Source organism: Cryptomeria japonica, chromosome 4, assembly GCF_030272615.1.
Source record: "Cryptomeria japonica chromosome 4, Sugi_1.0, whole genome shotgun sequence".
Classification (NCBI taxonomy): Eukaryota; Viridiplantae; Streptophyta; class Pinopsida; order Cupressales; family Cupressaceae; genus Cryptomeria; species Cryptomeria japonica.
In genome coordinates this window covers 724,180,176-724,196,472 of record NC_081408.1, presented here as the reverse complement: position 1 = coordinate 724,196,472, position 16,297 = coordinate 724,180,176, and the positions used below count along the sequence as shown (strand labels likewise).

Sequence of the window (16,297 nt, the reverse complement as noted above, 5' to 3'; positions counted from 1 at the left end):
TGAAGTCCACAATAAAGAAATTAGAAAGAACTACACCAAAGCAAATAAAATCCCAACTATGCAACTCAGCTTATTCATATGTGCCTATGATGGCTGTGTGTTTTGTTATGTTAATGTGTGTTGATGTATATCCTCCTATAAGATAGGTAGGTAGGAATGCATGTTATGATGTGAATAAAAATGAAATGCAATAGATTTGCTCATGCATAGCTATCCATTGTAAGAGCACAATCTTTCTTTCACGGCCTTCCTGCGCCATGTAATTACTTGGTTAACTGCTTAGTTAATCCTTGTTCAAAATGCATAGAATATGCTACTAAAATAAACATGAAATTCATGAAGTCATGCATTACGCGAACTCCTTGAGTATATTTTGACCTCTGAAACAACCTAAGGTTAAGATACAATACACTCACTTCCACTCTTCCTTGAGGGGAGGATATATAAGGGAAGAGGAGGTCAGGGAATGGATTCAAACACACAGATTCCATGCCTTCAATTCCAACTTGAGCATCAGTCTGTTTACCTTATACAAGAAACTTAAGTTTGTATCTTATAAGAATGCTATCTGCTTCAAGCTTGGGAAGAGCTGACTCGCTTGAATCTCTGCTTGACTTAATAACAGGTAATTTATAGTGACCTGCTCCTCTTTGATCTAGTACCACCATTTATTATTACCATGTTATTAGGGTTCAATGTGTTTTCACTACACTTGCAGTTGGCTCATTTTGTATTTATATTCTAATGATGCCACTTTCTCCTCGGGATGACATAGAAACTATACTAGCTTTCTCCTTAAGATAACATAGATTCTCACCTAGCTTTCTCCTTGGAAAAAAATTAATATTCACAACTTGCTGAAACATGTTTGGTAAACAGTCTAGGAACAACTTATTAATGACTTACTTTACACAAAAACATAAAAATCCAAGAGCCGATTATTTTGAAAAATAAAATACACATCAAAGTACATACAGTAGTTGCAAATTCATACCAGCTTGGCACAGCCCTATAAAGCAAAGGTGTATCTGATCTCCAACAGAAGGGATAAGAATGCATTATATTGCCTGAACTAACCAATCTTCCCTTAGCCTGTTCATAGTTTTTATCACAAAGCATTGATGCAGGAAAACAAATCAGTGATCCAGTCTCAGTTGTCTCAAAAAGAAAACTCCAATTCATAAAACAGACAACAAATATAAATCTGTTGATTTTAGTGTGCTAGTACTGCAAATTAATACTGTGATTTGTTAGTTCAAAGATAAGAAATGAAAATTACAAAGAAGAAGCTAAAAAAATTTATGCTAACTGTGTGCAAGATTTCATGAATAATAAGGCCAGGTAAAAGTGTTAAACTCCATGCCTTCAAAGCAGATATAATATCCTTGTCAGCATCTTTTACATATCGGCCTTTGAAATCAACAATCTTTTCTGTAAAGCACCCATCTGCATCTACTGGGACTATAAGTTCCCCGCCCTACAATAAAACAATTTCCACACAATGAGTGTCCAATTACAGATTCTTGGGCAAGCCTACATTTCTGCTTACCTTGACCGCAACATAGCATGCATTTACAAGCCTTGCAACTAAGCACACCAAAATTATAAATCATCTAACCAAAATCTATACTGAGCATATATTTTCATTTTTGCTCTAAAGTCTAGAGACATTCCATGATTTACACTTGTATCAATTATAGTACAACATCTGTCTAAGAGATTTATAGAAATGTTAAAGAAACGTAAATAAGAAATCAGAAAGCTTCCATCACAAGGCATTCGCATATTTAAACTTAATAGCTCATACTACAACTTACCAAATCAAAATAAACTCAGCCATCTTTGAGTTCAATCCCACCCGAAATCATCTTGAGTAATCCCAAGTATGATAGTTACTATAAACTTTAGAGTAAATCTCCATTAAAAATAAGTATCATACGCTTGATCAATCAGAATGATATCTATTTATGTGACTAATCCAAAGTATAACACATGGAACATCCCACCTTGTAAACAGTGGAACCATAAATCCACCGTTTTAGGTAGTGAATCCTTTAACCCACTTTTTGGTCAATGTATCCAGATTATATGTATCTACTCTGATTAGTAGGATTTGATAAATGTGTAACAAATATCTTGTCTTGAATAGAGTCTATAAAAAAACACTTGCTGCCTCTATGGGGAAATCACTCCTAATGGAGCATTTCCTATTTTGCAGTCAGAATTACTGAACCTCTTGGCAAATTGCAACACCCAGACTGCTCTTTCAAAGAATTTAGCCTGTGTTAGTACCCATACTTTCCCAATAAGTCCCCTCCTATCTACTGTCTTCTATTTTTAGTATTAACTGAATGTAAAGGCTAATGATACCAGTTTACTCAAACACGCCCCCAGATGCATCTAGATCATTCCTGGTCCAGGGTCACAGTCCATCCCAGGTGAGTACAAACAGGGGCTATTACAATTCCATTTTTTGTTTTCTTTTACTTTTTTAATTTTTTGTGCTCTCTCTTTTTTCCTATTTTCAGTCTTCACATTTCACAGAAAGAATTGGGAATAAAAAGGAATAGAATATTTTCGTTTACGATAATGCAATTTTAAATGTTGTCATAGATAAGGCCTGAATCAGATGCTCTTTTAGAATTTCTATGTCCAATTCCTGTAGCAAAGATGTCTGCCAGTACTTTCTTATCAAGGTGGTCAACCACACTGATAAGGACAGATTGAAAGGCCACAAGACTCCACCATGGATAAGCCTTCTTAGAAAAGCAGCCACCACTCACATGTGGAGTTGTAATGTCCCCTTCTCCTCAGTGATCATTCAGGTGTTTATTAGCCTATTCTTCTGTCATTCCGGTAGGCTAATTCAGAGATATATGGGATGAGAGGTTGGCATTGTCAAATATTTATTGATGGAGAAATAAATAATATTATTTTGAGCCCATAAAGTAATATTATAAGGGAAAAGTCACTTTTGGTTATAAAATTAAATTATAAAAATAAAGTTACTTAAGTTATGAAATAAAATCATAAAGTGACTTTATTGAGAAGGTAATAAAATACAAAGTGACTTTATCATTAAGGCAAAGTTATAAAATGAATTTATAACATTAATGAACTTCTCGGAGGGAAAAGTTTATTAAAAATCACACATTGTGATTTTGAGGTCCAAAAGCAGTTTAAAAAATCTATTTAAGGGGTTTCCTTCCTTCTCTAAGGATTATTATGTGATTGTTTGATATTTGATATTTCTCCTTAGTTGCTGGTGTGACGGTGACAGCCATTTCTGAGGACGAAACCCCTTGGAGATTTGTAGGTTGGACGGAAACCCAACTCTACTTGTGAGGTGGATTCATTCAGAGTTCATCATTGAGCTTATTTGCAGAATTTCGACCAGATTTGTGGAAGTCCCAGCTAGTGTTTGGACACAATAATGGAGCCATGTTGCAGGTTGAAGGTTACATGAAAATATATGATATTTCTAGCTTCAGCAACCTCTTGTAGGGCATGTTTGGAAATGATTGCAGAAATGGGTATGTGTTGGATGTATTGTCTGTAAATTTCTGGGTAATTGCAGCATCAAATGCTATTGTAATAAGTGCCAAAATTCACCATTCCAATAGTAATAAACAAGGGTTTACAATTCCATAATGAAAATTCTGTTATTTTCATTTATTACACGTTCTTATCTTTGCATGCACAAGAATATTCAGAATATGAAATAAACACCAAACATATATCTAAACAAATTCATAAATTCCATCAAAATTCAGAAAATAGGATATTTCAGGAGTGGCCATTGATATGCCATACATGATTTTGACCATTAGTTTTCTGCTTCTGTTTCAAAGAAAGAATATTTAAGTGCAAAAAACTGTAGTGTTTTGATAGTGATGTTATTAATGTTAGCACTATTGATGCCTTAAAGTTTCTATGCTGCTCTTTCTCTTTCACTTTTTAACTTTTTTGAAGTTTCGGGGAATTATTCAGCTGTAGGGACCTTTTACAGCTGGTCATTTTATGGCAAATCTTGGAGTATATTGGCCACTGCATTTCTCTGTAAAAAACAATTATTACTGGACTCGTATTATTAAAAGCAACATATATTTTCTATGTAGCACCTTTTCAGGGTCCACACAAAGAGGGTTAAGCTTTTAATAATTAAGTCCATACAATCTTATAAAACCTTCTATGGCCAATTTGTTTAGTGCATTAACGGTATATATCTATTTAAACTTAACAACTTCTATTTATAAGCTAAAATATGTATATATTTTTTGAACAGATGTACCCAAAGCATACCCAGCCCCAAACACAAGTGTTGTACCAGTGTACCTGGACTAGTATATATTTTCAGATCAATGCCAAGAAGTATGCCAATTTGATGCACAAGACACCCCTTATCAATGCCCGCAGAGGGGCATGTATTTCCATTTACCTTGTACGTTTTGAACAAGTATACAAGTTAAATGAAAAAAAAAAATCCTTTGCGGCATTCCAAAAGAGGTTCTCATATACCAGACTTCCATCAGGCCTGACTGTGACCAAAAAAATGGCTTTAGCTCTATATTTAAAAATTCAAATCTCTATTTACTGAAAAACCAGAATTTTCGATCTGAACAGTTAGGTTTCAGTACTTTGGCAGATTTCTTGGGTTAACAATACCCTCTGTCTCAAAAATTTTAAGTGATGCAACCCTAGACAATGAAACTTCCAACGCAGTGTAAACTTAGGAAGGAGCTCCCAAAAGAATGAAATTGGAATATCTATTGCCTTTTAAGTTTTAAGTTCATGGAATATTGGCAACTCATTTACTTCAGGAAACTGCATATATCAAAACTGTTCCTGTTTCAAAAATAATTGGCATGATATATCTCAAGTACCTTAATTCCTTTTTCTTTCAAAGATATCAAAATCTTAAGGACTTGCAAGTCTTATTCAGCAATTGTAGTATAATTCCAAGCCCACAAGGCTGAGAATTTGAAAACCCAATGTGGCATAAACTCAACACGCGTTCTGCTTTTAAACTAAAATGTGAGTGAACCTTCTAAATTTCATACTCCCATGTCTTTCACTTTGCTTAGTTGGATGAGTAGCTCGGATTTGTTGGTTTATATTGAAATCAAAAGAGACAACTTCCTTCAATGGCTTGGATAAGTATTATTTTGAGCTAGCTTCCAATCTAATTGGGTGGAGAATCCAAGCTTACAAATATATTATGGGAAGTATAGCAAAAACAAATCCTATCTGCTATAACTCAATAAACATAGCTAAAGCAAGAGAATGAAAATGCAGAGAAACCCAGACGTGATGGCTGAAACACAATATCATCACAGGGCAATGCATGTCAATAGACAGCGAAAGGCATATCAACCAGGCATTCACTGCCATCAAGAAAGCTAAAGCTCTTTAGAACAAACCGGGCACCTTTGTTGCATAAAACTCAGATACTAACTTAACATAAACAAGGTAATACAACAAGAGGCTCCAGAACCAGAGCCATATAAGGTATACCTTTTTAATAATACTTGCATCTGAACAGACACGATAATCATCTTCTCCAAATGAAGGAGCACAATGCACTACCCCAGTGCCACTGTCATCTGTCACATAATTGTCTGCAACAACTCTGAAGGCAACGTCTGAGAGCTCCGAGAAGAAGTCAAACACTGGCTGGTACCTGAATAATAAATCAGCTCTACTATATCATCCTTCATGTAAACAAATGCTCATACAACATACACTATGAAGAAAAACATAGGACCTAGCATATTACAAAACCAAATACATCGCATCAGTCAACAATAAACAATAAATTAGCAGGCATTGCTAAAGAAACACAGTAGACCCTAGAGAAAACACTTCTGATTCACAAGCAATATTATAATGTGTACCAAACATTGCAATACGGATGTAGAAAATTGCTTTTGTTTCTTATCCTTCAACTATTTGGGGTGATACTACCAAACATTGTAATATACATGAAGAAAATTGCTTTTGTTTCTTATTCTTCAACAATTTGAAATGATACATATAGTCAAAGAATAAGAAATAAAAGCATTTTTCTACTTCTGTACTGCAGAGCTTAGTACAACTTATAACAACATAAATTATCCAGCATTATTAAAGAATTGTAATTCCTAAAGGTAAGCATATTTCAATTGCATATACATGGGCAAAAAAAATCAAGACACATATTCTTGATATATCCAGCAAAAAAGCACTGACACCTTATTTAAAACTTAGTAACAGTAGGAATCAAATATTTAGAGGTACAAAACAACATACAATTAATGCCACTAAAACCATTGTAATCACATTTGAGACCTAAAATTTCAAAAATCTACTTTTGAGATGATTGCTAACACCTCCTATAGAGAACGAAATGATCAGTATATTATCCTATTTTCTAGATAGATCAGATACAGAAAGCCAGAAACACGTCACTGCCTACCTCAACTAAGCGACCATAAAGATTACATGGCACTCCACAGAAGCAAGCCTCAAATAAAAGCTATTCCACCTGAATGTTGTAAAACTTGTATAATCACTTCTCAATCATCTTATTTACTTGCTCATGTCTGTTATGTATGCTTATTGTGTATTCTTCTACTCAGTATTGTCTAGTGGCCATGACTAAATTTTCTCACCATGATATGAGTTCATATTTGGTCTACACTGATAGATGACTGCATGGATCTATATGATATTTGATCAATAACACACATCATTGAGATGTAATTAATCATTTCAAAATTTCTGATTAACGAATACATCAAGAGCGTAGAAGAGAATGGATGAAAATATGTTCACTATGCATCACAAGAGAGTACTTTATAAGAATCATGTGACCCTTACTCATTGTCCTAGTAAGAATATGCCCATACATGCATGTGGCTTATTCCCTCCCTAGAATGGTCAACTAAGTTACCCATGGAGATAGAAATACTAAATGTGCCATATACATAATTGCACATGACTAAATTAAGACCATCAAAACCACACAAATCGTCATGGTGTACATTATTTTCTTGATTTTTTAAAAGGCACAAAGCAATGTTGACAAAGCCAGAAAATAAAGATGTTGGCATGTTTAGCCAACATACAATGTCAACCAGAAATTGGATGGCTTGTTGTATGCTCTCCCCAAGATGACGTGCGATGTGATCGAACACCTATGCATGTTGCCATACCATGTGTGAGTGTTGTCATGCAATGAAGGGTATGCTGAATGATGTCATACTATGTGCAAGGAACATTGGCATCGTGCATGATGAACAACAATTTGTCACCATATGGTAGAAAGGAGTGATTGTTCTGCGATTCCACTAACACAATATTGAATACCTTGCCACTGACAGCAAATAAGTGATCCACAGATAGCCTGACATACAGCTTGTCATATGGTAGTCCAAACCCCACGCTGCCCTCTCGCAATGTTTACTTGATGTCGTACATCATGGTGAAATTGTTGTCATACAATGTAGGTTAACTGATATGGTGTGGGGGTTGAATATGCTCATTGAATGGTAAAATTTGCTCGAAGAATGATAACATGAATGGATGAAGGCATGCTCTGTCATACAATATGAGGAATGACTAGCGGCTTAACATACCTTATCTGTTTGACCAAGTAACGCTTTAATTTATGTTGTTATACCGCTTTATAGTATTTGTATGCTCCAAGTTATAAATTTTTCTCTTTGTACTCTTAGACATATGGTCTGTAATTTTGCCTACTTTCATCGGTTGCTCTTCACTAAGAGTTGTAGCTTCGAGATAATAACAAGTCGCTAGAAATACTTCATAGTCCTCCATTTTCATGTGAAATAGGCCAGGGAAAGAATTTGTTTCATCCTCTAAACATGACTGTTGAAAAATAAATTGAATGAATGATTCAATAATCGGATAATTACATTGAATGATATACACACGTATATATAGAGGTTACAAGACGATGTTCTATAATTAGAACATAACATTAAAGTAAAAGATTAAAGAGCTAAACGCTAAATTAAGCGTGAAAGCTAAATTAAGCTTAAAAGCTAATTAACTAAAAAGCTAAATGCTAAATAAAGCTTAAAAGCTAATTACATAATAAAAAGCTAACTTAACAAGCTAAATAAGTCGACAACTAAAAATAGAAGATGACCATCATAGAAGATATTAATATTATTTTAACACCCTCCCTAATGGTCATCGTACTCAATACCCTACAAAAAACACTACAGGTGTTATGATCACAAATGCAAAGAACACCCTGCTGCTACGGAGACCCTCCCAGGATCTGCAGAATGTAAATGACCAAGAGTACCAAAAGCCATCCAAGCAAATGTAACCTTCACACGCAAATTAGAGATCTGGCACACACGAATTACTGAAGCCTGAAACAATGATTTTGAGGAAAAAATCAGCAAACCCTTTTGCAGAAGAGTACCAACTCCAAAACTGAATGCAAGATACCACGATTGCAGATGTTCACCCTAGTAGGTGCTACCCAAACTGACTGCAACAAAGCTCAATTTTTTAAGAGAAAAATCAATCAAAACTAGAGAACTTCGCGAATCACAAATCCCACGAACTTCGTGTATTACAGATGATTTTTGAGGAAAAAATCATAAAAACCAGCAAACAATTTTTGAAGAAAAAATCATGAAAACCTAGAAATCCCACGCAAGCTTTGCGGATGACAGATAATAATTTTTAAGGAAAAATTTCTAAACCTTAAAATAGGAACCCTCAAAAAGAGAATTTACGATTTTGAGGAGAAAATCAAAAAACAAAGAAACCTGAGGTTACAAGTCATCGTTTTTGTGGAAAAAAAGGGTAAAACCCAGATAACTAAAATCTTACGCGAATATCATGGATTACAGATGAGATAATTTTTAAGGGAAAATTATAAACCCTACGAACAATTTTTGAGGAAAAAAATCATGAAAACCCTCCCATGATTTTTTGTGGAAAAAATCAAAAAACCGACAAACAATTTTTCAGGAAAAAATCGTGAAAACCCTGGGACCTGTAAGACGAGGTCTGGCCTAAATCAATCTGATAAAGCTAACGATATTCAGATATCGTGAACATGCATTGTTTCCAAGTGTTGTGGTTGAGGCCACTGAACTTCTGACTGTGTTCCAACATGATGTTGGTCAAAGATGCCATCACGAAAATGGAGGTTGAACGAGTTCAACCTAGTGAAAGCATGACACAAAAGAATCTGATTCAAAAATCAGAATAGAAGCAGCTGCTGAAAAAACTGAAACCCTGGAGAAGAATTTTGGCACAAATTCCAAGGCACGAATTTCGAGGTTTGGATGTGTTGAAGTGTGTTTTGTACACAATCAAACACAGAATAAAATACTCAAGGGTACCTTATCCTCTCTTGAAAAAAGCCTCTGATTGCTGAAGATGTCGCAAAAACTGATCAATCAGGATGACTCCAAGGTTCTTTGATGTAGGGTCTCTACGTGTGGATAAGCACCAGTGGTCGTTGTGAATGCTGTTTCATCAAGGGGCCTTACGTTTCCGTACAGGAACTGAATTTCCTAAAACTAACAAGTTCTCAAAAAGGATCAAAAGGTAGGGTTTGCAAGAGATGAATTCTAATCTAATCCTAGGAGTGACTTAATGTAGGCTAGACTTGGTAAGATTCTACCAATTTCAGTATTGCCAAGGAATAACAACTCTACTGAAATTGATGCGATCTTCTAAGGTGACTAATGATTTTTCAATTCATCAAGAATCATAGACACTACCATGAAGGTACATATCAATAGTTCAATAATGATTGAAGGTTTAAGCAATCCAAATATCTCCAGTTGACCACGCAGGGCGTCCTTACAATCAGCAAGAAGCTAGTGGTTTGGAACGTGAATCTCACCAAAGATCAAGCTCAACACTTAGTCCTTCAAGTTTAAACACTACTTCAACCAAGAATGATTCAAGAAAGTAAGCATCCATGAAAGTAGCCACAAGAATTGCAATAAAACACCATAACTTCAATATTTTATTGATCTCAAAGCCAAAATAGACAACAATTGCTTAAAATTCTCTCTTCAATGCTCAATCTTGCTACAAAATAACTTCTAACTATCTGACTCTAATATCTATTTCTCCTCTTAATCTCTCATTCTAATCTTACTAACTGAAAAATGGAAATGAGTGAGGGTATATATAGCATCCTCAATTACAATGAACGGCCCAGATCAAAAGAAGATCAACGGCTGAGATTTTGACACCTAAACCCTAATTAGGGTTTATTACAAAAAGTTCCCCTTTTATTGAACAATATTAAATGCATAGCCAAATATTTAATTGGCACAAAAATCTAGGAAACATAGACCAATGATAATTAAGGTGCCACATCATCTATAACAACCTCTCTTCTAGAACCTTGTTCCCTTTCCAATGCTCCTTCTTAGCATATGCAATGAATCTGGACACAATTCCTTCAATCTCAGCAATAGGAATCTCGGGAAGATTCCTCATTCGTTCCTCCAAGTGGATAACTTGATCAAAAGCTTTGAGAAGAGCTACATCCCATCCAGGTTCGAGTTCCTTGATTTTCTCAATCAGGAGCATAGTAGCGAACATTTGATCTCTTTGCTCATCTGTGATAATATTTTCATCTTTGCAAAAGATGACCTTAACCTTCTCTTCCAACTCTTGAAGATTCACATCCGTCTCATCTTCAATCCTTCTGCTAAGAATAGAACATAACACCTCAAACACCTTGTCCTGAATTGGATGGATGACCTCTTCAACTTGATTGCATTTGGTGCTGATCTCTTCGAAAAGAACTTCCTTCATCTGGAGTAGAGTTGACCAGTGGAGTAAATTATGAGCTCCTGCATCCATTATCTTTTCTTGTGCTAGGATCTTCCTTGGCGTTTGCCTGATTACTTGTAGAACAGGAATGATAACATCTCTAGTGTGTGCAAAGGCGGCTACTATTATCATTAGGTTGTGAATGATCTCAAGGACCTAGATAGCTCAATGGGTGGTCTGCATCATTCTTGTTGCAAACTCAATGGCAACGGTATGGGATTTGTCAATCCAAGAGCTCATAAGTTGAACCAAGCCCTTAACTCTTTCTACCTCGCCAACTGATTCAAAGGGAAGTGCTTGCACGGGAGATACTGCTGGATCCTAACGTCCCAAAGGCTGATTGAGATGGCTAAAGTAGCCTCTCCAAGCACCGACCTCTCGCTCAAGCTTTCTATTCTTTTCCATTTCTTCTTTAAGCTTGTCTTTAAGTGCCTCAAATGAATCGGTTGCCTCATCCAGTGCCTGCTCAGCGGTGAGTGGACCAAGCTCAAATGTTTCTACATCATACTCTTCTGCAAGGATTTCACCTTCATACTTATCTACTATTGGTGTAGCTATCTACAATTTTTTGGATCCTGTCTTATCTCTGACCATCTTGGACATCTTGGTGGCCTTCTTCTTCTCTGTCACTTCCTGAGAATTTCCAACAAGGCTTTCTAAATCAATCACATTATCTTCGTCTTCGATCACAATAACCCTTGTTAGCCTCTCCTTTAACCAATCTGGAATGGCGGACCTTGTCTCTCTAACTTGTATCTCTTTAGGCACTAATCCCTCTTCTCGGAGAGGAGATGTCACTTCATCATCATTCTTGTCTTCATGTAGCTCATTGACTTGGGGAGATTGACTTGACGAACGTTGAGGTGCTTGCCTTTCTTCATGTTTATCATTCTAGACCATTGATTCCATAGATTCCTCAACTTCAAGTACCCTCTTCTCTTGTCCTTGACTTGTCCTTTTTTCATGTCGGGAAGATGTGCCAGATGAGTGATCTCGATGGGCCTCTTGCTTCTTCTTGGAGGGTTCCCTTTTCTCAGGTCTTTCTTTCCTCTTCGCGCTTCTATGATGAGGATTGCCTTCACTTACACATCTAGGGTGAGGATTGTCTTCACTTGTGCTCGTAGGATGAGGATTGCCTTCACTTGTGCTTGCTCCTCCTTCCCCTGGCCTTTCCTCCAAAGTAAAAGTCATCGGTGTGTTCTGTTCTCTCAAATTTTGATGTTGTATATCCACCCATCTGCGAGTACATGACAAAACCGGAGCCATCAAAGTTCTCAAGTCTGTAATCTCAGGCTCGTTCCAATCTATCTTCACTGTTTTGTCCTCTCTGTCATAAGATGATTGGAGATGTCTGCCACTGTCCTGAGCTTGATCAGCCACCTTGTAAACTTTGCATTTCCTGATGAGATCTAAAGGCAATCTGGAATGCATCTTTCTTTTTACTTCTAGATCACTTGAGAGATTCATCCAAAAGTCCTCTACCTGACATTCATGCCTGTACTTTCTACCAACTGTCTCCTCTATATACCCATAAGGATCAAAATTCTCTCTCAAGGCAAGGAATGAAAATGAATATAAGGCCAACTCTTTCTCTGCATCATCCAAGGCTAAAGCATTAGGACATACCTCAACTAAATTCCCTAGTATGATAGGCACCGGAATTCCATTCCCATGCCTATGTCTGAATGCTTTCGCATAAGCCGCCAACTGTCGAGTCACCTCAAGTAACACTATCCTGTCTGTCGGATATCTTGGCAACATATATGGAGGTGAAGGACACCCATGAACTCTAATATATGTAAACTTCTGGAATTGGATAAACCAAGCACCATACCTCTTTACAAGCTCTTGTGCATCCTGAGACATCCGATTGTGAATCCCACCTTGCAACATCCTGGTGATGTTCATCGTGAAGGTATCATTAACTAACTTGTAGTTACTTCCCGGTGGATGATGCAAATGAACATAAGATTCACAAACTCTGACTTCCCCTGGTCCTCTTCCGATCACTCCTCTGTGAGGTAGTCCTGCATATTCAAAACTCCTGATCAAGGCATATATGATGTACGAGCACATGTGGAATGACTTGGTAGCCTTCAGTCTTCTTAACTGCACGTCCAAGCAATGGCTAATAATTCTGGCCCAATGAATTGTTCCTTTTCCTCGAACTATCACTTGGATGAAGTAGAACATCCACTTCTCAAAATAGAAGGCTTGAGGAGAGCCTGTAACTCGATTGAGTGAGGTTATCAAATCTCTGTACTCCTCCTGGAAGTCGATCCTATGTGGTGTGTTGGGAATCTTGCTCAGGGGAGGACGACTTTTGAGTAACCAATTCTTATTGATGATGCTCAAGCAAGTGTCTGGATCATCTTCGTACATGGACCTGGCTCCTTCCAAGCTTTTGTAAATCATATCTTTATGTTCTGGAAGATGGAGAGCCTCACTGATAGCCTCTTCTGAAAGGTAAGCCAAAGTGTTCCCTTCCTTGGACACGATTGATCTTGATTGTGGGTCATAATGGCGGGCACACTCGATCATCAGCTCATGGCACTGGACTGCTGGAGGGAAACCGGCCGCCTTGATGATGCCACTTTCAATTATTCTCTTTGCGATAGGTGATGGTTTTCCAATGTAAGGGACCTCTCGAAACTTCTTCACACTGAAGTTTCCCAAGTTGGTATCTCCAATGTTGCTCCATTTTGACACGATCTTGGTCTCCAATTCTTCATTCCTTTGATCTTCCTTCATGAGAGCTGGACGACTAGTGGATGCTCCTGCCTTTGGGGTCGCCATCTTGACACCTACACAACATTTCATAATGAGTAATATATTTTGCAATTTAAACACATAGAGTAAAAAGGAAGATTGAAGCTTTTAATTTAGGAAACTTCATGATAAATCTTTGAATTATCATTTCCTAAATTTAACTACGCAATTTGAAATTCAAAATTCAAAGTTTCAACATTGGACTAGGAAGATCTCGCCATACCTCCACTTGAGGATTAATTCTAAGAAATGATGCAAAATTAGGAAAATTCGCAAGGGAGAAGATAGATCGAAGTCCTCAAAATGCGCTTCCTTTATCAACTCCACCACTTCTAGCCTTCAACAAAATTCGCTCCAACTTAGACCAGATTTCGCACCTTTTATTGCTTCTCCAAATCGCACTTGAATGAATGATTGAATGATGGATTAAAATCGCTCAACACACCTCTCTTATATAAGCGCTCACCACTTCCTTTCCCCATAGGCCGACTTGGTAAAATAGAACCAAAAATAAACAAAAATTAATAAAAGGAGAAGGCCGACTTGCCCCAAAACATTAAAATGATACCTTAAGCGCTTGTCTTTTAATTTTTATTTAATAATAATTAATTTCGAATGCCTTAATAATAATAAAAATCGATTTTCCAAGGCTTAAATTAATTATTAAATACCAACGCACCCTTATTAAATGCCAATTTAATTAAAATATTTCAAGGTTTTAGTGAATTTGGCATTTAATGCGATTTGTTTGAAGTAAGCGCTCAAGCCTGGGAAAATAATGGATATCAATAACATCACTCTGGTCCCTTGGAGAGGGACAGGAGCGCCCATGCATTTTAGACCTTGCATTTCTTATTTTCATGTTCAAAACCAAACCTTTGGCATTTAAAATGGCATTTTTATTGGGAACTTTGAGTTTAATTCATTTGTTCTTCAGGAGGAGCGTACTTTAAGACATTTTCGCCCTGGTCCCTTGGTGAGGGACAGGAGCGATCTCACCCTTTGTCCTTGGTCTTTGTCTTTCAAATCGCCAATTCAAGTTTGGAGGTAAACAATGATCTTCATTCGTCCCTTCAGTGCATGTTCAACTCGTTTTCTCAAGGCAAAATAGACTCTCCAAAGATTTTCACCCTGGTCCTCCAGTGAAGGACAGGAGCGATTTTCACATTTGAGCCTAAGATTGTCGATTCTTGGGGGCAATTCCTTGTTCATCATCTTTCGAAAGATATTTCTCACTTTGCACAACCTTGTCTTGGCGTGATTCTGGAGGGGATTTGTTGATTTTATGAAAATCGCCTTGGTCCTTCAGTGAAGGACAGGAGCGCCTTTTAGTTTATTGTACAAATTCTTGACCACATCAACCTCCAATTACCCTCAAGGCATAAAACATGATTCTCCATTCTATCTTGAGTCTTGGAAACAAGAAATAGTATTTCAAACGTTAAGTGTTTAGGCATACTTGAAGATTTCGCTTTGGTCCCTTGGTGAGGGACAGGAGCGCCCTAGCCAATTTTCATCGAATTTTATGGTCTTTGCAACTTCATTCCTCCTTGAAGCACTTTTAAATATCACTCCAATCTTGTGCCTTGACCTGGATTTGTCCAAGTTTGGAGGGGGAAGCTAGATAGTGTATTTTTCGCCCTGGTCCCTTGGTGAGGGACAGGAGCGCTTTTGCAATTATAAGCTCGCTTGTGTTTTGCTAACTTACAAAATTATCTTCAATGGACCGATTATGCCTCCCTTCATTCATCTCAAACATGTAACTTGCTTTACCTTTGCCAGAAATTTGTCTTGTGAGAAAATCGCTCTGGTCCCTTGGAGAGGGACAGGAGCGCCTATGGCCATTTGGGTTGATTCTCTTCTTTGTGACCTACTCAAGTTATATTCAACGGGCAAAACATACTTCCCTTGACCTCTTCAAATCGCGAAATCACTTAAATCTTGCAAGGATAATGCAAATTTGGAATTCAAGCTCCGGTCCTTCAGTGAGGGACAGGAGCACCTTTTGTCCTCAAGGCCAAATCTTTTCACTTTTCATCTCAAATTTCCTTTGCTGGGGAAGATATCATCTTTTACAATCCATGAACGAGAGCCTAAATCCAGGAAAGGTCCAAGAAGGTGTGTACAAAGAAAATCGCTCTGGTCCCTTGGTGAGGGACAGGGGCGAATTCATCTTGCTAGACAAAAAGTTCAACCTTTCATTGCTTTTAACTGAGTCTGGATGCTCTATTACGCTCATTTCATCGTTCATTGTGTCCTTAATGCTTCGATTTGATCAACCAAGGCCAAAAATGACCAAAATAAATCATTTCGCCCTGGTCCTTCAATGGAGGACAGGAGCGAATTTACCTTAATTCTTCAAATTTCATCATTTTCAAATCTTCAAAATCCTTAAAATCTTCAATTCACGTCCAATCATCTCCCCTGGAGACCCTGCACAAAACAATTTAAACAAGTCAGTAACCAATATGCACCAAATAAAATTTTCGCCTTGGTCCCTGGGAGAGGGACAGGAGCGATTTCACCTTTCCAAGCTAAAATATCCACAATTTAGGTCTTCAATCACTTCACAAGGTTTAATTAGGTCATCTTCAAGGCCGGGAATCAGTCATCAAGCCTTCAAAAATTTGGTCAAAATTTACCCAGACAAAAATGCACAATTCCATCCTCAAAATGCTAGCTCTTAAGCAAAATTTGAATT

The 16,297-nt window shown here is 37.2% G+C and overlaps 1 protein-coding gene across 3 annotated transcripts in view; it reads right to left on the bottom strand.

Moving 5' to 3' along the window:
• Positions 1 to 16,297, bottom strand: part of LOC131027470 (isoleucine--tRNA ligase, cytoplasmic) — a 150,382-nt gene that overhangs the window by 86,175 nt on the left and 47,910 nt on the right. For all 3 annotated transcript variants that reach the window (XM_057957549.2, XM_057957551.2, XM_057957550.2), the window contains exons 6-8: positions 5,515 to 5,680; positions 1,364 to 1,477; positions 995 to 1,092 (exon numbers count right to left, since the gene is read on the bottom strand). In XM_057957549.2, coding sequence (XP_057813532.1) covers positions 995 to 1,092; positions 1,364 to 1,477; positions 5,515 to 5,680 — 378 coding nt within the window. The remainder of the gene's footprint in view (positions 1 to 994; positions 1,093 to 1,363; positions 1,478 to 5,514; positions 5,681 to 16,297) is intronic.